This window comes from Oncorhynchus masou, chromosome 28 (assembly GCF_036934945.1).
Source record: "Oncorhynchus masou masou isolate Uvic2021 chromosome 28, UVic_Omas_1.1, whole genome shotgun sequence".
NCBI classification, from domain to species: Eukaryota; Metazoa; Chordata; class Actinopteri; order Salmoniformes; family Salmonidae; genus Oncorhynchus; species Oncorhynchus masou.
This window is the reverse complement of record NC_088239.1, coordinates 52,549,554-52,570,355: the sequence shown is the minus strand read 5'-3', so window position 1 is coordinate 52,570,355 and position 20,802 is coordinate 52,549,554. Positions and strand designations below refer to the sequence as shown.

The window sequence follows — 20,802 nt, the reverse complement described above, 5'->3', positions numbered from 1 at the left end:
CAACTTTGTGTTAGCATTCTTCTCTTTTCCTCTCCTCCGCTCAGAAATGGGACAGTTGCCAGGACTGTGCCCAAATAATTGAACTCCTTACAGCCCTTCTCTCCAATCCAGACATGCAGGTGAATATATCAGCAGAACACCACTGAACCATACATTTAATAATTCATAAAAACACCCATATCCACCCATAACCCATCAGATCACTACTATTTGCATTATGATGTCCATTCACCTGGTTCAGTTTTTGTTCCTGGTTGTGGAAGTAAGGTTGAGGATAGAGTATTGAGGATTCTTTTGAGCAAACCAGAAGGAAACACACTTTCAGTCCCTGATATGGTTTTCACCTGTAACACCCCTATAACGGCCATCTCAAACCCTCATTCTACACTAGAAGTGGTACAGTATGTGTGCGTTTCTGTTCTGCACTGCTGTGGAATTAGAGACACCCTGTTTTCTATCTAAACATGAAAAGAAACTAAATATTTTACTGTAGCCTTTTGATACTTTCTTTAATACGTGTTAATGATTACAAAACACAATAAATATACTTAATGCATCTCAAAGTGATTTCAGGATCTTTCTCAACTTCTGCCACTCTTCCAGACCAAGATCAGGACCGAGCTGGAGAAACTGTGTGACCACATGCCAGGTCCTGCAGCACCTAAACTGTGCCGGGAGCAGGTGGATAAGAACCTCCCACTGTCCTTCGCCTTCTTGACCAGCTTCGCCGTAAGTGTTAGTGGGAGGTTGAGAAAGATCCTGGTTTGTACTTTTTCAAATAATTCTGACTGAATGAGCCTAAATTAAGCTTCTCTCCTCTCCCACAGAAACCAGCTCAGGTGTGCTCTGTGTTGGGACTGTGTGACTCCCAGTCAGAGGACCAGCAGCATGACCTGCTGACCAATCACATTCAAGACACTCTGAAGTCATCCATGACAATGACAAAGGTGAGACAGAAAGAACAAGAAGAATGCTCTCTCTCTCTGACCTAGTCTGTGTCCTGCTGACTGTTTTTGTCTGTTTGAACCTGTGTCTGTCTTCATCTTGTTTTCTTTCTGTCTACCAGGTGCAGTTCTCACCACAATGTACCTTCTGCGTTTATCTCATCAAGATACTGAAGAATATGCTGCCAAAAGTAAGGCATGCCTTAGAAATACAATTACTGTAGTGATTCCATTTAAGGCATGCGCGTGTGCACACACTAACACACACATGCCCTGTATTGGTTTCCCCTCCCAGATGGCTGTGATTGATATGCTGGGGAAGGTGTGTGGCATTCTGCCCTCATCTTACAGAGATCAGTGTGAGAACCTGATAGAGAAGTATGGTAAGATGCTGATGGACATGCTCCTGAGCTACATCAACCCTGAGGCCATCTGCACCCTCATCCAAGTCTGTCATGGCATGGAGACGCTTGTCAGTGGTGAGTTCATTACCACTTCATCGTTAATCTCTCCTGCCCTGCACCACCACCCTAGTCACTTTCTCTATCCATTTCCTCGTTTTGAAATGACTTTCTCTCTCTTAGAGAGTGCTCCTCTGTCTGACTGTGATTCCTGTCTGACCCTGGCGGTTTTGACTCATCTACAGCTGGGCTCCAATGCTTCAGAGCCCCAAACCACCTCCTTCCTGGGCTCTGTCTGCCAGCTCCACCCCAATACCCTCCCCAAGGTCAGCCCTGCCCCCTGGTCTACATCACCCCTCATCTCACGCCTTATAGAAGCCTCTGGGCTCATGTCTTATTTCTCTCTTTTCAGTGTGACGGCTTCACCAAGCTCCATGGCCACCAGCTTAAGGGGGTTCTGGGTAAACCAGAGTCTGCCCTTAATGTGTGTGAGGTGTGTCATATTTAGTCACTCAACTACATACTGTAACATAAAATGAAAGTCACTTAAATCCACATTTCTATGGGTTGGGGATTTACTGTAAGTTGCTGTGAGAGTAACTGGAGACATTTGTTTCTCAGAGGGTGGGTCTGTGTGGGGGAGTGAGAGAGGCAGGAGAACAGAGAGAGGACCCATGCATTCTGGGCACCAGCTACAGGTGCAGAGACCTCAAGACTGCCCTGGAATGCGGGGTAAGGCCACCAAACAGTTTTATTTGACCTTTCTTTTAGCAGGGAGTCCCATTGAGACTAAGGTCTCTTTTTCACTACATACATTACACAATATAAAATACAAAAAGTATAGTACTGATTTCTTAACAGAACAAAGGTGTTTAAATCTTGGTATACAATTTGTCTCATGCAGACAGTGTCCTTCTGCCAGAAGTTTTTGTGGAAGTAAGAACCTTCACCCAGCACCTCCTCACAAAGTGGACGGTAAGTTGACTTGACATACAATATTTGTTTCAGAAAACTGGTTGCGACACGCAACTCAGGTAAATGTGAGTCACCTCTCTTTTCAGACTGACAAGATTTAGAGAGCCTGCAGCCTTTGCTACGATGAATGATCCCAAAGCTTTCAACATCAAATTGTAAAAACTTGATATTTACTGTGTCAATATCAGAGAACATGTCCTGCAGACATGGACATTGATTGCACGGAGTATTTTGCCAATGATATTTTATAAAGCTCTTTTGTCCTTTTATCTGCTGTACACAGACTCTGTATGAACTCCACAAAGCAAGTCAATGAATTCCTAGGGCTGGGGATTTCTCAAGAGAACACAATCAAGATATTGAAACTAGACATTCTTTATATTTGCTGTAAAGGTGGCCTAGAAAAGGTACTGGGGAAATGATTAGATTAAACTAGGGCTGAGGTGTTGACACACCAACGATATGAAGAACTACTGACTTGCAACGTGTATGCTTGCGATTTTAGCTGTACATGTAGTCATAAAATCCTTCTCAAATATATTAGTGTTCATGCCCATTCTCCTTGTTACTGAAATGTTAAAAATAAGGTGTGATCAAAGCTAAACAACTATCAATTTACTCAAATAATAAAAACAAGTTTCCTTTACAGCGACTGACCCTTTTGTCTAAATGGTGCAGTGCATTCCAAACACTGTACATGACATTGTCCTCATACCTCTCCCAATTCAGTTGCTTCTTTGTTACAGTGCCCATGGACGTTAGTGCTGCAAGAGTAGCATGTTGACAAGAAAAAAAAGACACTTGCGTACATAATGTCAGAATAGACTTTTATTCAGACTTCCCACGTGGGACAGCGTTTCAAGTCTTTTGGAAATGGAACGTTTGAGAAAAGGGAAGGGGTGTTTCAGGGTCAAGAGACAGGCTATATCACATGTGATGGGTTGGGGATGGTAGCAATAGGAAGGGTTTGGGTGGTGACGGTGGGAAAAGACTAGAAAAGGCACTTTTTCACCTTCAGTAACCAGACTGACAAGAAAGTAGAGAAAATAAGAAAGACCCAGTCCACACAGACCCAGAGAGCATTGTAAACAAGGCCGGTTTCTCTGTACAACACCAGCCAGACTTTTGCTTCCATCTGTGGGCCTATGGGAACAAAAATATTACATTTGTTTTACTTCTGGGAGGTCAGTCATCTCACAAACCCTTGTCGCTGAAATATAAATAACACTGGCGAATGCTTAGAGCACCACCTTGTGGCCGCAATCCAAAGTTTTTCTGTAGAACACTTCAGGAACCAGGCTAAAGACAGCCCCTCATCAGGAGTGACAAGCTGAGTTTCTCTGTAACCACAGTCTAAAGAGGGGGAGTGCCTCACATTACATCTTCAAGTGACAAAGAACGAGAGAGAACTAGAGACATGGAAGGTACATCCCAACAAGCCAGAGGTCATTAGCAGCTTCTGACTTCTCTGTAACACATCAGAAAACATGGTCTGAAGGGATTACACTTCCAAACAAGGTACCATATTTTACCAAAATCACGTTCCTCTTCACCAATTACATTTTTGGTTACGTCTAACAAAATGGCAAAAAGTTTTCAATGTTTATAATAATAGCTAAGGGGGACAAGAGTTGCATCCCAACTGCCCAATTACTCCTAGCAATCTTCAACCCTAAATGTGCCATGACTTATTTGACCCAATGAAGAGAGGAGGGAAGGGGTAGTCTTTAGCTAACATTCCACTCCTTGGCACATGACATGGAGTACAGGGAGTGGATTAGCTAAAGATATGGGTAGACAGGCTAGGGTGAGAATATATTTCTGTGAAGTCAAATCACTACAGAACAGTCAGAGGGAAAGACAGGGAAATGGAATTCAAGGAGTGTGCAAGCAATTTCAAGTGGGTAAAGAGGGGACAGAGGTGTAACATTTTTCAATAAGGGAGTAGATAGCGTTTTGGGGGGGGGGGGAGGCATTCTTCCCTCCCAGAGTGTGTTGGTTTTTCTGTAGTACACCTACAGCTCTGGGTGGGAAGGTTGGGGTTCAGTATTTGAGCTTTTTGGGGACCTCCCAAGGGAAGGCCTCCCGCCCAAAATGGCCATAGGCAGCAGTCCGCTGGTAGACAGGCTTTTTCAGGTCCAGCTCCCTGGAACAGAGAAACACAGTAAGGTGTTGGGTAAATAAATAAATGCATAGATTACCAGAGGGCAAAACAAGCTGTGTAACATCACCATTTAAATGTAGAACCCCTCCACCAACGAGAACCAGCTTTGACCCCATGGGACCCCTTGCTGACAAGTGTTGCCGGCGACAACCATTGTTCCACACTACCTGACAATGACACCAGGGCGGAGGTCAAAGTTCTTCTTGACAATGTCCAGCAGCTCCCTCTCGCTCTTCTGGGAAGTCCCATAGTGGAAGATGGAGATGGACAGGGGATGAGCCACTCCAATGGCATAGGCTACCTGACAACACAGCCACTTATTAACAAACAGGATCAAGATTTACATGACAGGTAATTATAACATATGCTACCTTTACTTTTCATCTCATTGCAATGCATAACAGCTAGAAAGTGAATGACTCATAGCATTCAAAACCTGACTCCACAAGCTGAAGACAACAAAACAAAAGGCAAACCGTTAGGTATCAGCCATTAGCTCATTCCTCACCTGGACCAGTACACGCTTGCAGAGCTCAGCCTTCACCAGGGACTTGGCCACCCAGCGGGCAGCGTAGGCAGCAGAGCGGTCCACCTTAGTGTAGTCTTTCCCAGAGAAGGCCCCTCCACCGTGGGCCCCCCAGCCTCCGTAGGTGTCCACAATGATCTTACGTCCTGTCAGGCCAGCATCACCCTGTGAACAGGAGAAGAAGAGTAAGCCAAGTAGCCCAGGACAGCCTTGGAAGTGTCTGTATCTTGTGTTGATAAGTGTGCCTACTTTTTAAAATCTGACAGATAATGTACCTACTTAATCACATCTCTAAGGATATATTTTTTTCTTCCTGTACATTGTCTATGGGTCTAGAATATATCTCACCTGAGGACCTCCGATGACGAAGCGGCCGCTGGGCTGCAGGTGGTAGATGGTGTCGTCGTCCAGGTACACGGTGGGCACCACTGCCTTCACAACCTGCTCTTTCAGCGCGTCGCGCATCTCATCCAGGCAAATGACCTCGTCGTGCTGCACAGACACCACGACAGTGTGCACACGCACTGGAAGCATGGCCCCACGGTCCTGCCTGTACTGAACAGTCACCTAGAGAGGGGGAGACGAGGTATGAAATGTAATTCAAAGTGTACAAACATGTCTTACAAGGTAAGGCACGAGGATATCTGCATACAAGTGGAGATAGCTGTGCCTCAAGTGTGCCTGAAAGGACTGCTTTATAACATACTTCTGGACAAGGAATTTCCATGAATTGTTGTGTGAACATAGCCGTAAAGGGTTGCCCTATCACCCGGGGCAAGTGACCCGAGGGGTTGTCTTAAGTTGAGCCTGCTCATTTGCCCCATTGGTCAGGAGATATATTTTTTTTTACTTGATTACAACCAAAATGCAAAGAATTCCACTAGACTGTTTCCTGGTTCCACCCGTGTACGGACAGATTTTTATTTATATATTTTTTTATAAATAGATGTCCTTTTCTCACCAAGTGAACAATCTTCTGGCAACCAAAGAAATACACCCGCCTTGCCCAATTGGTGAGTGCATTTCAGACCTTAACCCATAAGAGTCTAAACCAGGAGCGGTGGGGGTACTACTAAGCTATATGGAATGGTTAAGGCTATACCAAGGATCATTTTGCTATTTGATTTAGAATTGTAAGACTCCTTTATTTTTTTTATTAAAAATTTTTTTTAAAAAAATGATTTGATGAAAAACTATTTATGGCCTTATTGCTATTAGCCCATACCAAAACATTGAACAACAAATTCACTAAATGGAACCTTATTTTTGGCACTAAACAGTCTAGGCAGGGGGTTCTACTAAGCTATATATAATTGCTTTAAGAAGGTCATACACCAAGGACAATTTTGCTATTTGATTTTGAATTTTAAAATGTCAATCCCTGCCGTTCTTGGTGTATAGACTGCGGTGCTGAATCTAACCTGAGTTTTGGAGTCTGGTCTAAGCCAGGGCAGGGTTCCGTTGCGGCGCAGTTCAGCCATCTTGGCATTGAGCTTGTGGGCGAGGACGATGGTGAGTGGCATACACTCCTCAGTCTCATCAGTGGCATAACCAAACATCAGACCCTGTAACGCAAAACACAGTTAAGCACTTGGTGTGGAGACTAAAACCATAAAAACTGATATGCAGTTGAGCACGAGGTCCAGTCGATTAGTCACTGACTCACAAACGGTCAATGACAAGAGCCTTCTAACCTGGTCTCCAGCCCCCACATCCTCCTCTTTGCGGTCCAGGTGAACACCCTGAGCGATGTCAGGGGATTGCTGCTCCAGGGCCACAAGGACGTTGCAGGTCTTATAGTCAAAGCCTATAGGAAGTCAATAGAGTCAAACCTCAGTGTTACTTACGGTCTGTATATCTTTGCCAAAGCTAACCCTGTGACTTCTTAAAACCATGTATTTCATTACGGTCTGTATATCTTTGCCAAAGCTAACCCTGTGACTTCTTAAAACCATGTATTCAATTCAATGAAATTAGAGCAAATTTGCCATAATACCCTTGGATGAGTCATCATAGCCAATGTGCTTGATAGTGTCCCTGACGACCTTCTGGTAATCTACGTTGGCCCTGGAGGTGACCTCCCCTGCCAACAGAATCATCCCAGTCTTAGCCACAGTCTCTGAAAAGGTGCAGACAGAAAGAGAAAGCACGTGAGGAAAAGACTGGGGACAGATGGAGGGAAATCAAGTGAAGGAAAGTGGGTGAGACTAAGGTAAACGTGTGCATTAGCTAACTAGGATGGGGGAGGGGCAAAAGTAAAGGCATGTTACAGCATCAGACAGTGCAACATGGACAAACCTATAGAAACATTTTCTTTGTTTATAGATGTGATTGATCCTTACCACATGCCACTTTGGCATCAGGGTCCTGCTTGAGATGTGCATCAAGCACAGCATCGCTGATCTGGTCACAAAGCTTATCTGTCAAACAAGAGAAACAAGAGTTATGGAGTGTATCCTGTAGCAAAATAATAACCTGCTAAACAATTCCCCAGACAGGTTATGCCTGCAAAACCAAGACCCGTATGGACCAAACTTGCAACACAAGCCAGACTCCGCAGCCAAGTATACAGTGCATTCGGAAAGTATTCAGACCTCTTGACATTTCCCACATTGTTACATTACAGCCGTACTCTAAAATGGATTAAATTGTTTTTCCTCCTCTCAATCGACACCCAATACCCCATAATGACAAAGCAAAAACAGGTTTAGACATTTTAGTAAAAAAAAAACAGAAATCAAATTTACAGAAGTACTCAGACCACTCAGTACTTTGTTGAAGCACCTTTGGCAGCGATTGCAGCAGCAAGTCTTGTTGGGTATGACGCTACAAGCTTGGCACACCTGTATTTGGGGAGTTTCTCCCATTCTTCTCTGCAGATCAAGCTATGTCAGGTTGGATGGGGAGTGTCATTGCACACCTATTTTCAGGTCTCTCCAGAGATGTTCGATCGGGTTCAAGTCCGGGCTCTGGCTGGGCCACTCAAGGACAGTCAGAGTCTTGCCCCGAAGTCACTCCTGCGTTGTCTTGGCTGTGTGCTTAGGGTCATTGTCATCAGTCGGAGGTCCAGAGCACTCTGGAGCAGGTTTTCATCAAGGATCTCTACTTTGCTCCGTTCATCATTCTCTCAATCCTGACAAGTCTCCCAGTCCCTACCGCTGAAAAACATCCACATAGCAGGATGCTGCCACCATGCTTCACTGTAGGGATGGTGCCAAGTTACCTGCAGACGTGACACTTAGCATTCAGGCCAAAAAGGTCAATATTGGTTTCATCAGACAAGAGAATTTTGTTTGTCATGGTCAGAGCCCTTCAGTTGCCTTTTGGCAAACTCCAAACAGGCGGTCATTGCCTTTTAGTGAAGAGTGGCTTCTGTCTGGTCACTCTACCATAAAGGCCTGATTGGTGGAGGCCTGCAGAGATGGAAGAACCTTTCAGAAGGACAACCAGCTACACAGAGGATTTCAGGAGCTGTCAGTGACCATCAGATTCACCTCCCTAACCAAAGCCCTTCTCCCCAGTTTGCTCAGCTTGGCCGGGCAGCCAGCTCTAGGAAGAGTCTTGGTGGTTCTAAACTGCTTCTGTTTAAGAATGGAGGCCACTGTGTTCTTGGGTACCGTCAATGCTGCCAAATCTCTGTAGTACTCTTCCCCAGATGTGCCTAAACACAATCCTGTCTCAGAGCTCTAGACAATTCCTTTGACCTCGTGGCTTGGTTTTTGCGCTGACATGCACTGTCAAATGTGGGACTTTATATAGACAGGTCTGTGCCTTTCCAAATCATATCCAATTTACCACAGGTGGACTCCAAGTTGTAGAAAAATCAAGGATGATCAATGGAAACAATGCACCCGAGCTCAATCTCAAGTCTCATAGCAAAGGGTGTGAATACTTGTTTTTCTTCATACTTTTGCAGTAATTTCTCAACCCATTTTCTCTATGTCATTATGGGGTATTGTGTGTAGATTGACGAGAAACAATTAAATAATCAATTTTAGATTACGGCTCTGAAGTAACAAAATAGGGAAGGCGTCAATACTTTCCGAATGCACTGTATGAGCGACCGCTGCAAAGTACTACAGTTGCCACATTCCTAACAGCAATACATTCACACCCTGGCCTGCAGCGAGACAGGTGCAGTTATTGGATCAAGCCTCTACAAGACCTCAACACCAGCACTGTGTTGACTTCAATTTACTGGATTATCATGTGCGATGTATCGTTGCCACAGTGACCGCTTTCTCAAAGCAGTTTCTTGTGCCAAAAGGTACATGCGACAGGCTGCCCACAGTTGCACTGCAGTCCCTGGAGAAGAGCCCTAGGCCTATATTAAGAATGGAGATAAGCCTAGATAATCATCTGCAATGAAGCGGTCCTCCTCCCCCATATGTGGAGTGAGCACGGCACTTAAACTTGTACTGGACAGCTGTAGCCAGAACACCTGGTTAGCTACTGTAATGCAAATGTAAATTTAGTGGACTGACATCATTAGCAAAGACAAAAATGCGAAAACAAGTTTCAAAAAAAATATTTCAAAAAAATCCTCGTTCACCTAAGTACTCAAACCATTTGCTATGAGACTTGAAATTGAGCTCAGGTGCATCTTGTTTCCATTGATCATGCTTGAGATGTTTCTACAATTTGATTGGAGTAAACCTGTGGTAAAACCCATTGATTGGTCATGATTTGGAAAGGCACACCTCTCTATACAAGGTCCCACAGTTGACAGTCAGAGCAAAAAACCAAGCCATGGGTTCAAAGAAATGTCCGCAGAGCTCCGGGACTGTGTAGGCACAGATCTGAGGAAGGGTACCAAAATATTTCTGCAGCTTTGAAGGTACAAGAACACAGGGGCCTCCAACAATCTTAAACAAAAAGTTTGGAACCACCAAGACACTTCCAAGAACTGGCCACCCGGACAAACTGAGCAATTGGGGGAAAAGGGCCTTGGTCAGGGAGGTGACCATGAACCCGATGGTCACTGACAGAGCTCCAGCATTCCTCTGTGGAGATGGAAGAACCTTCCAGAAGGACAATCTCTGCAGCACTCCACCAATCAGGCCTTTATGGTAAAGTGGCCAGACAGACACCCACTCCTCAGTAAAAGGCACATGACAGTCCATTTGGAGTTTGCCAAATGGCACCTAAAGGACTGCCCATGAGAAACAAGATTGAACTAATTTGCTTGAAAGCCAAGCTTCACATCTGGAGGAAACCTTGCACCATCCCTAACAATGAAGCATGGTGGTGGCAGCAGTATGCTGTTCTCACATCAACACCATTACCCCAGAAACCCTAGACCCCACTCCAATTTGCATACTGCCCCAAAAGATCCACAGATGACAATCTCTATTGCACTCCACACTGCCCTTTCCCACCTGGATAAAAAGGAACACCTATGTGAGAATGCTATTCATTGACTACAGCTCAGGGTTCAACCCCATAGTGCCCTCAAAGCTCATCAACAAGCTAAGGACCCTGGGACTAAACAACTCCCCCTGCAACTGGATCCTGGACTTCAATGGGCCACCCTCAGGTGGTAAGGGTAGGTAACACATCCACCACACTGATCCTCAACACAGGGGCACCTCAAGGGTGTGTGCTCAGTCCCCTCCTGTACACTCATGACTGCATGGGGAGGCACAACTCCAACACCATCATTAAGTTTGCCGATGACAACAGTGGTAGGTCTGATCACCGACAACGACGAGACAGCCTATAGGGAGGTCAGAGACCTGGTCATGTGGTCCAGGACAACAACCTCTACCTCAACGTGATCAAGATAAAGGAGATGATTGTGGACTACTGGAAAAAGTAGACAGAGTACACCCCATTCTCATCAATGGGGCTGCAGTGGAGCAGGTTGAGAGCTAAGTTCCTTGGTGTCCACATCACCAACACTAACATGGTCCAAGAACAGCAAGACAGTTGTTTAGAGGGCACGACAAAAACCTACCCCCCCCCCCCAGGAGACTGAAAAGATTTGGCATGGGTCCTCAGATCCTCAAAAGATTCTACAGCTGCACCACCGAGAGCATCTTGACTGGTTGCATCACTGCCTGGTATAGCAGTGTCAGAGGAAGGCCATAAAAATTGTCAAGGACCCCAGCCACTCTAGTCAGACTGTTCTCTCTGCTGCCACACGGCAAGCAGTACCGGAGCACCAAGTCGAGGGCCAAGAGGCTTCTAAACAGCTTCTACCCTCAAGCAATAAAACTCCTGAACACCTACTCAAATTGCTACCCAGACTATTTGCATTGCCACCCCCCCTTTGCACCGCTGCCAGTCTGTTATCAACTACGCATAGTCACTTTAAAAACTCTACCGATTAAATCGGAATGGCCGATTAATTAGGGCCGATTTCAAGTTTTCATAAGAATCAGAAATCTGTATTTTTGGGCGCCGGTTTCCATTTATTTTTTTTTATTTTTTTTAAATGCCTTTATTTAACTAGGCAAGTCAGTTAAGAACACATTCTTATTTTCAATGGCGGCCTAGGAACAGTGGGCTAACTGCCCTGTTCAGGGGCAGAGCGACAGATTTTCGCCTTGTCAGCTCAGGGGATCCAATCTAGTCCAACGCTCCAACCACATGCACTCCACGAGGAGCCTGCCTGTTACGCGAATGCAGTAGAAGCCAAGGTAAGTTGCTAGCTAGCATTAAACTTATCTTATAAAAAAAACAATCATAATCACTAGTTATAACTACTAATCCAGGTTAGCAGGCAATATTAACCAGGTGAAATTGTGTCATTTCTCTTGCGTTCATTGCACGCAGAGCCAGGGTATATGCAACAGTTTGGGCTGCCTGGCTCATTGCGAACTAATTTGCCAGAATTATACATAATTATGACACAACATTGAAGGTTGTGCAATGTAACAAGAATATTTAGACTTAGGGATGCCACCCGTGTGATAAAATACCGAACGGTTCTGCATTTCACTGAAATAATTAACGTTTTGTTTGAGATGATAGTTTCCGGATTCGACCATATTAATGAAGGTCCATATTTCTGTGTGTTATTATGTTACAATTAAGTCTGATTTGATAGAGCAGTCTGACTGAGCAGCAGCAGGCTCGTAATCACTCATTCAAACCGCAACTTTCGTGCGTTTTGCCAGCAGCTCTTCACAAGCACAGCTCTGTTTATGACTTCAAGCCTATCAGCCTAATGACTGGTGTGACCAATGTGAAATGGCTAGCTAGTTAGCTGGGTGTGCGCTAATAGCATTTCAAACATCACTCGCTCTGACACTTGGAGTAGTTATTCCTCTTGCGCTACAAGGGCCGCGGCTTTTGTGGAGTTATGGGTAACGCTGCTTCTCGTGTGGCTGTTGTCAATGTGTTCCTGGTTCGAGCCCAGGTAGGGGCGAAGAGAGGGACAGAAGCTATACTGTTACACTGGCAATACTAAAGTGCCTATAAGAACATCCAATAGTCAAAGGTATATGAAATACAAATGGTATAGAGAGAAATAGTCCTATAAATACTATATTAACTACAACCGAAAACCTGTTACCTTTGAATATTGAAGTCTCATGTTAAAAGGAACCACCAACTTTCATATGTACTCATGTTCTGAGCAAGGAACTTAAACGTTTGCAACGTGCGCCATGTAAAAAAAGCTCTTTTACTTTCTTCTCCAACACTTTTTTTGCATTATTTAAACCAAATTGAACAAGTTTTATTATTTATTTGAGGCTAAATTGATTTTATTGGTGCATTATAATAAGTTAAAATAAGTGTTCTATTCAGTATTGTTGTATTGTCATTATTACAAATAAATATAAATAAAATCGGACGACTAGTCGGTATCGGCTTTTTTGGCCCTTCAATAATCTGTATCGGCGTTGAAAAATCATAATCGATCAACCTCTAAAGTCTACCTACATGTACATATTACCTCAACCGGTGCCCGCGCACATCAACTCTGTACCAGTTCCCCCCTCGTATTAAGTCTATTGTTATTTTACTGCTGCTCTTAAATTACTAGTTACTTTATATCTTATCCATATATTTTTAAACTGCATTGTTAGTTAGGGGATCGTAAGTTAACATTACACTAAGGTCCTGTTGTATTCAGCACATGTGACTAATAAAATTTGATTTGATGTTTTTCAGCAGCAGGGACTGGGAGACGAGTCAGGATCGAGGGATAAGTAAATGTAGAGAGCTCCTTAATAAACACCTGCTCCAGAACGCTCAGTACCTTAGACTGGGGCGAAGGTTCACCTTCCAACAGGACAACTCCCCTAAGCACACAGCCAAGATAAAGCAGGATTGGCTTCGGGACAAGTCTCTCTAAATGTCCTTGAGCTGCCCAGCCAGAGCCCGGACTTGAACCCGATCGAAAATCTCTGGAGATACCTGAAAATAGCTGTGTAGCAACGCTCCCTATCCAACCTAACAGAGCTTGAGAGGATCTGCAGAAAATAACGGGAGAAACTCCCCAAATACAGGTGTACCAAGCTTGTAGCGTCATACCCAAGAAGCCTCGCAGCTATAATTGCTGGCAAAGGTGCTTCAACAAAGTACTGAGTATAGGGTCTGAAAACTTATGTAAATAAGGCCTAAGTTTGTTTGATTCTCATAAATTTGCTAAAATGTCTAAAAACCTGTTTGCTTTGTCATTATTGGGTAGTGTGTGTAGATTGATGAGGGAAAAAAACTATTGTATACCTTTTAGAATAAGGCTGAAGAATAACAAAATGTGGAAAAAGGTAAAGGGTGTGAATACCTTCCGAATGACCTGTATTTCTATGCTTTGGTTATGTACACAAGCTTCAAACATCTTAACATAAAAATATTTCCCATAACCAAACATATTGTAAGTGGTTTAGATGGTATAGTGATTCACTATACTTGCTTTTTTTGTCAAACTGAAATTAGGCTAACTATTAGAATAGTAGCAACCAGGAAGTGGCAGAGCGACTTTAATAATACGTTTGAGTTATTTTGGATAAAATTCCTCTCGTTTTAATTCCCACTAACGTAAGTTGAAATGTAACTGTTTTAAACTTCTGGCTTCCCACTATATTGGGTTTTTGTGCAGCCCAATACAATAGGGTAGGGTGTCCACTGTCCACCCCCACTGCCCAGTGGGCACTACCAAGACATATGATTCTTCATGTTCTAAATCATTCAATGTGGTCTCAACATTTAATTACAATTATATCCCAAAAGTCCGATTTCATTTTTTATTTATTTTATTTCACCTTTTGAAACTCCCCATCCCAGATCCGGGATCGTGAATAAAGCCTCAGGCTCATTAGCATAACGCAATGTTAACGATTTCTGAAAATCGCAAATAAAATGAAAATAATGCGCCTACTCTCAAGCTTAGCCTTTTCTTAACACTGTCATCTCAAATTTTCAAAATATGCTTTTGAACCATAGCAATTCACTAATTTGAGTATGCTAAGCTAGCTTAGCATTTTGAGTAGCATTTAGCACGCAACATTTTCACAAAAACCAGAACCAAATAAATAAAATAATTTACCTTTGAAGAGCTTCGGATGTTTTCAATGAGGAGACTCTCAGTTACATAGCAAATGTCCAGTTTTTCCTGAAAGCATCGTTGTGTAGGAGAAATCGCTCCATTTTGTACATCACATTTGGCTACCGAAATGAACCGAAAATTCAGTCACCAACAACGTCAAACTTTTTCCGAATTAACTCCATAATATCGACCGAAACATGGCAAACGTTGTTTGGAATCAATCCTCAAGGTGTTTTTTCACGTATCTCTTCATTGATATATCGTTCGTGGAAGCATGCTTTCTTCTCTGAATTCCATGGAAAAATACTTGCAGCTGAGTTTTGCGCACCAATTTCAGCGCAGGACACCGGGCGGACACCTGGTAAATGTGGTCTCTTATGGTCAATCTTCCAATGATATGCCTACAAATACGTCACAATGCTGCAGACACCTTGGGGAAACGACAGAAAGGGCAGACTCATTCCTCTCGCATTCACAGCCATATAAGGAGACAATGGAAAACGGAGCCTCAAAAATCCTGCTCGTTTCCTGGATGCCGTCTCATCTTGGTTTTGCCTGTAGCTCACGTTCTAGGGCACGCACAGAGAATATCTTTGCAGTTCTGGACACGTCAGAGTTTTTTCTTTCCAAAGCTACCAATTATATGCATAGTCGAGCATCTTTTTGTGACAAAATATTGCGCTTAAAACGGGCACGTCTTTTTATCCAAAAATGATATAGCGCCCCTAGAGTTTCAAGAGTTAACCAGGTAGGCAAGTTGAGAACAAGTTCTCATTTACAATTGCGACCTGGCCAGGATAAAGCAAAGCAGTTCGACACATACAACGACAGAGTTACACATGGAGCAAAAAAAACATACAGTCAATAATACAGTATAAACAAGTCTATATACGATGTGAGCAAATGAGGTGAGATAAGGGAGGTAAAGGCAAAAAAAGGCCATGGTGGCAAAGTAAATACAATATAGCTAGTAAAACACTGGAATGGTAGATTTGCAATGGAAGAATGTGCAAAGTAGAAATAAAAATAATGGGGTGCAAAGGAGCAAAATCAAATTAAATACAGTAGGGAAAGAGGTAGTTTGGACTAAAATATAGGTGGGCTATGTACAGGTGCAGTAATCTGTGAGCTGCTCTGACAGCTGGTGCTTAAAGCTAGTGAGGGAGATAAGTGTTTCCAGTTTCACAAATTTTTGTAGTTCGTTCCAGTCATTGGCAGCAGAGAACTGGAAGGAGAGGCGGCCAAAGAAAGAATTGGTTTTGGGGGTGACTAGAGAGATATACCTGCTGGAGCGTGTGCTACAGGTGGGAGATGCTATGGTGACCAGCGAGCTGAGATATAGGGGGACTTTACCTAGCAGGGTCTTGTAGATGACATGGAGCCAGTGGGTTTGGCGACGAGTATGAAGCGAGGGCCAGCCAACGAGAGCGTACAGGTCGCAATGGTGGGTAGTATATGGGGCTTTGGTGACAAAACGGATTGCACTGTGATAGACTGCATCCAATTTGTTGAGTAGGGTATTGGAGGCTATTTTGTAAATGACATCGCCAAAGTCGAGGATTGGTAGGATGGTCAGTTTTACAAGGGTATGTTTGGCAGCATGAGTGAAGGATGCTGTGTTGCGAAATAGGAAGCCAATTCTAGATTTAACTTTGGATTGGAGATATTTGATATGGGTCTGGAAGGAGAGTTTACAGTATAACCAGACACCTAAGTATTTGTAGTTGTCCACGTATTCTAAATCAGAGCCGTCCAGAGTAGTGATGTTGGACAGGCGGGTAGGAGCGGGTAGCGATCGGTTGAAGAGCATGCATTTAGTTTTACTTGTATTTAACTGCAATTGGAGGCCACGGAAGGAGAGTTGTATTGGCATTGAAGCTTGCCTGGAGGGTTGTTAACAGTGTCCAAAGAAGGGACAGAAGTATACAGAATGGTGTCGTCTGCGTAGAGGTGGATCAGAGACTCACCAGCAGCAAGAGCGAGCTCATTGATGTATACAGAGAAGAGAGTCGGTCCAAGAATTGAACCCTGTGGCACCCCCATAGAGACTGCCAGATGTCCGGACAGCAGACCCTCCGATTTGACACACTGAACTCTATCAGAGAAGTAGTTGGTGAACCAGGCGAGGCAATCATTTGAGAAACCAAGGCTGTCGAGTCTGCTGATGAGGATGTGGTGATTGACAGAGTCGAAAGCCTTGGCCAGATCAATTAACACGGCTGCACAGTAATGTTTCTTATTGATGGCGGTTAAGATATCGTTTAGGACCTTGAGTGTGGCTGAGGTGCACCCATGACCAGCTCTGAAACCAGATTGCATAGCAGAGAAGGTATGGTGAGAAATGGTCGGTAATCTGTTTGTTGACTTGGCTTTCGAAGACCTTAGAAAGGCATGGTAGGATAGATATAGGTCTGTAGCAGTTTGGGTCAAGAGTGTGTCCCCCCTTTGAAGAGGGGGATGACCGCAGCTGCTTTCCAATCTTTGGGGATCTCAGACGACACGAAAGAGAGGTTGAACAGGCTAGTAATAGGGGTGGCAACAATTTTGGCAGATCATTTTAGAAAGGGTCCAGATTGTCTAGCCCGGCTGATTTGTAGGGGTCCAGATTTTGCAGCTCTTTCAGAACATCAGCTGAACGGATTTGGGAGAAGGAGAAATGGGGAAGGCTTGGGCGAGTTGCTGTGGGGGGTGCAGTGCTGTTGACCGGGGTAGGAGTAGCCAGGTGGAAAGCATGGCCAGCCGTAGAAAAATGCTTATTGAAATTCTCAATTATGGTGGATTTATCAGTGGTGACAGTGTTTCCTATATTCAGTGCAGTGGGCAGCTGGGAGGAGGTGTTCTTATTCTCCATGGACTTTACAGTGTCCCAGAACTTTTTTGAGTTAGTGTTGCAGGAAGCAAATTTCTGCTTGAAAAAGCTAGCCTTGGCTTTTCTAACTGCCTGTGTATAATGGTTTCTAGCTTCCCTGAACAGCTGCATATCACGGGGGCTGTTCAATGCTAATGCAGAACGCCATAGGATGTTTTTGTGTTGGTTAAGGGCAGTCAGGTCTGGGGAGAACCAAGGGCTATATCTGTTCCTGGTTCTAAATTTCTTGAATGGGGCATGTTTATTTAAGATGATTTATTTATTATTATTTGTTTATTTAAGATGGTTAACCTAATACATACAATAAGCACCGGGTTTCTGAGTGGTGCAGCAGTAAAGTTGGTTCCGCCGGTCGCAAAAAGACAAATAACATGACAAACTGAATTAAATGTCAATGGTACACTCTGTGCTCCATTGACATTTCACAGAAATATGCTTGCTTTTGTGAGAGAAAAAAATGAATTTCATGTGCATAATGTGAAAAACATACTAAAATACTACATGCGCCGTCTCAAAATCAATATCTATGTTATCTGTATATTTGTTTATGTTCTCCAGATTAGAGAAGATTAGTTCAGCCGTAAACCTGTCAATTTATCCTTAATTCTTGCACAGCATCCAGACTCACTGACAGTTTTCCAGAGTTTTGACCACTTCTCTCTAGTTGGCCTCCACTGATTTAGTCACTATAATTTTAACCATCCTACAAGGTTAAGAAAACCATTACCGTTTAAATGGATTATGATAGAGACATGCAGTTTGGACCATTGGTTTTCTTAGAGTATCTACACAATAATTGTTTTTAACATTGTTCAAAATGATGCGTTTTAACGGATATCCTAAATAGGGAGCAATATTGTCGTGTAAATACACCAGCGTTATTATGTTACGCGGCTGCCAATCAAAATGTCACCGACAACTGAACCGCACTGTAATGAACTAAGATAAAGGACAGTACTGACCGTTTGAGAGGTCAGTTAACCCAGTGACCAGATAACAACCTACTGTACTCATCACGCGCAGTCGTGAAATGTGTCACTATTGATATAACACCTGTGTTCGACTCGGGCAAATGTACGAACACATTTACTGTAAGAAACGAATATATAAAAACAATATGGCATACATGTTCCGTTTTTCAACGAACGTGCCACCTAACATCAGTGGTGGTTTAACAATCCAGACAAGTAATTTAGTGACCTACTTTTCTGGATTAGCATTATCGGCTACTAGCTAGCTAGCTTGACACCACATGCTATGGCAAAGGCATCCCGCGTGGCCTGAACATAAACTGGAAAGAAATGGGCCTGACCCTATCGCGTGTTCCCCATTCATAACATCGTCCGTCCCAAAGATCAGTAAATGTGAAAACATTGTCAATTAACTAGCTGGCGAGCTATACAAACAGTATATTAAGTAACGTTATGCGTGTTCGTAAAAATGACTGGCACCCATTTTTTAGCACTTCGTTACTGTAGTTGTTACTGAATCTACGCCATGACCTTGTGTCAAAAAATAGAAACTAGCGAACGTTGCCGAGCTAGCTAAAATAAGACGGAGGCATTGCAAACTCACCTGGATGACCTTCTCCAACAGATTCAGAGGTGAACAAAAAGCAGTCTTCATCAATGAGCGAGTTATGGAAACCGTTCAATTGCCGGTTCATTTTAAAGGAATTGTTATTTGCCGAGTTATAACTAGCTGGCTACCTAAAATGTGTCAACTGTGGTTTAACAAAATATGATTTATCTGATATTAATTATAATTCCCAATAAAAAAAAAAAATATCAGTACTAGCCTCTGAAGACTTGTTATTTGGCCGGTATTCTCGGAAAAACAAATTGGTGGTGGTGGTATTTATCCTATTTCTTGCGTCTTCTTCGTCGGGATTGGGTTGGCGGATCGCATTCAACGTTCAAGGTGCATACACTACCACCTACTGGAGTGTAAGGCCAGTCACAGCCTAACTACATAAAATTATCTTCTTTAATCATGTTCCTCTAAGAAAGTAAAATAAAGCTCCGAGACACCACTTTCCTCCACCACTACACCACCCAAACCCCAATCCAGCCTCTCTAACCTTTTTACACAGTCGCTCCCGATCTACATCATACAATTCACAAATATCAACACGTGCTCCATCGTTTCCTTCTCTAAACACTCATCACACAGACCTGTTTCATGTCTCCCTATCATCCACAACGTGGCAATCAAACCTGTACTCACAAACCATAGTCTACTCCACACAACGTCCTCTTTAGTACATCTCATACTGACCGATGCATGCAATACAATTGCCTCCCCTTACTACTAGTGTCCCATTCCCTGCCAAAGATTGAGCCTGTTTGCCCAGATTAAGCACTTGACTTCCCTACGACCAAGTGGGACCTGAATAGCACAGGAGGTTGATGGCACCTTTGCTGGGAGGATGGGCTCGTGGTAATGGCTGGAGCGGAATGAGTGGAATGGTATCCTGGTTTCCATGTGTTTGATGCCATTCCATTCGTTCTTTTCCAGCCATTATTATGAGCCGTCCTCCCCTCAGCAGCCTCCACTGGTTCATACCCAGCTTCTTGCCTATTCAACATGCTAAATTCCATAAAATTATGTCATGGCTTTAGAAGATTCTGATAGGCTAATTGACATAATTTGAGTCAATTGGAGGTGTACCTGTGGATGTATTTCAAGGCCTACCTTCAAACTCAATGCCTCTTTGCTTGACATCAAGGGAAAATCAAAATAAATCAGGTAGGTACCACATTCATTTGTACAAACAACATTAAGCAAGTATAAACACCATGGGACCACGCAGCCGTTATACTGCTCAGGAAGGAGACGCGGTCTGTCTCCTAGAGATTAACGTACTTTGGTGCGAAAAGTGCAAATCAATCCCAGAACAGCAGCAAAGGACCTTGTGAAGATGCTGGAGGAAACAGGTACAAAAGTATCTATACCCCACAGTAAAACGAGTCCTATATCGACATAACCTGAAAGGCTGCTCAGCAAGGAAGAAGCCACTGCTCCAAAACCGCCACAAAAAAAGCCAGACTACGGTTTGCAACTGCACATGGGGTCAAAAATCACACTTTTTGGAGAAATGTCCTCTGGTCTGATGAAACAAAAATATAACTTTTTGTCCATAAAAACCATTGTTATGTTTGGAGGAAAAGGGGGGGATGCTCGCAAGCTAAAGAACACCATCCCAACCATGAAACACGGGGGTGGCAGCATCATGTTGTGGGGGTGCTTTGCTGCAGGAGGGTCTGGTGCACTTAACAAAATAGATGGCATTATGAGGAAGGACAATGATGTGGATATATTGAATAAACATCTCAAGACATCAGTCAGGAAGTTGAAGCTTGGTCGCAAATGGGTTTTCCAAATGGCAATGTCCCCAAGCATACTTCCAAGGTTGTGTCAAAAT

General features: G+C 43.5%; 2 protein-coding genes across 4 annotated transcripts in view; one reads left to right on the top strand and one right to left on the bottom strand.

Moving 5' to 3' along the window:
* LOC135517882 (prosaposin-like) overlaps positions 1–2,951 on the top strand; it is a 95,491-nt gene extending 92,540 nt beyond the window's left edge. For both annotated transcript variants that reach the window (XM_064942560.1, XM_064942559.1), the window contains exons 15-24: positions 45–119; positions 604–729; positions 828–947; positions 1,067–1,135; positions 1,240–1,423; positions 1,529–1,671; positions 1,758–1,838; positions 1,967–2,077; positions 2,250–2,320; positions 2,407–2,951. In XM_064942560.1, coding sequence (XP_064798632.1) covers positions 45–119; positions 604–729; positions 828–947; positions 1,067–1,135; positions 1,240–1,423; positions 1,529–1,671; positions 1,758–1,838; positions 1,967–2,077; positions 2,250–2,285 — 945 coding nt within the window. In that variant the 3' untranslated portion in view covers positions 2,286–2,320; positions 2,407–2,951. The remainder of the gene's footprint in view (positions 1–44; positions 120–603; positions 730–827; positions 948–1,066; positions 1,136–1,239; positions 1,424–1,528; positions 1,672–1,757; positions 1,839–1,966; positions 2,078–2,249; positions 2,321–2,406) is intronic.
* Positions 2,952–3,135: 184 nt separating this feature from the next.
* LOC135517880 (S-adenosylmethionine synthase-like) lies at positions 3,136–19,273 on the bottom strand. Of its 2 annotated transcripts, none has more exons than XM_064942557.1 (9): positions 18,954–19,273; positions 7,353–7,430; positions 7,007–7,129; positions 6,705–6,817; positions 6,432–6,575; positions 5,359–5,577; positions 4,993–5,175; positions 4,652–4,785; positions 3,136–4,466 (listed from the first exon to the last, which is right to left on the bottom strand). In XM_064942557.1, exons 1-9 carry the CDS (start codon positions 19,042–19,044, stop codon positions 4,364–4,366), a joined length of 1,188 nt encoding a protein of 395 aa, XP_064798629.1. In that variant the 5' UTR covers positions 19,045–19,273; the 3' UTR covers positions 3,136–4,363. The 2 variants fall into 2 exon arrangements, with proteins under 2 accessions (XP_064798629.1, XP_064798630.1); XM_064942558.1 differs by having other exon boundaries at positions 7,007–7,093.
* Positions 19,274–20,802: the final 1,529 nt, after the last annotated feature.

Coding starts and splice junctions, on each gene's coding strand:
- LOC135517880 (XM_064942557.1), bottom strand. CDS start 19,044: ATGAACCGGCAATTGAACGGTTTCCATAACTCGCTCATTGATGAAGAC. Junction 6,818..7,006: donor CTATGATGACTCATCCAAGG/GTATTATGGCAA, acceptor GACTTCCTATAG/GCTTTGACTATAAGACCTGC. Junction 5,578..6,431: donor GACCAGACTCCAAAACTCAG/GTTAGATTCAGC, acceptor CCCCCTCTCTAG/GTGACTGTTCAGTACAGGCA.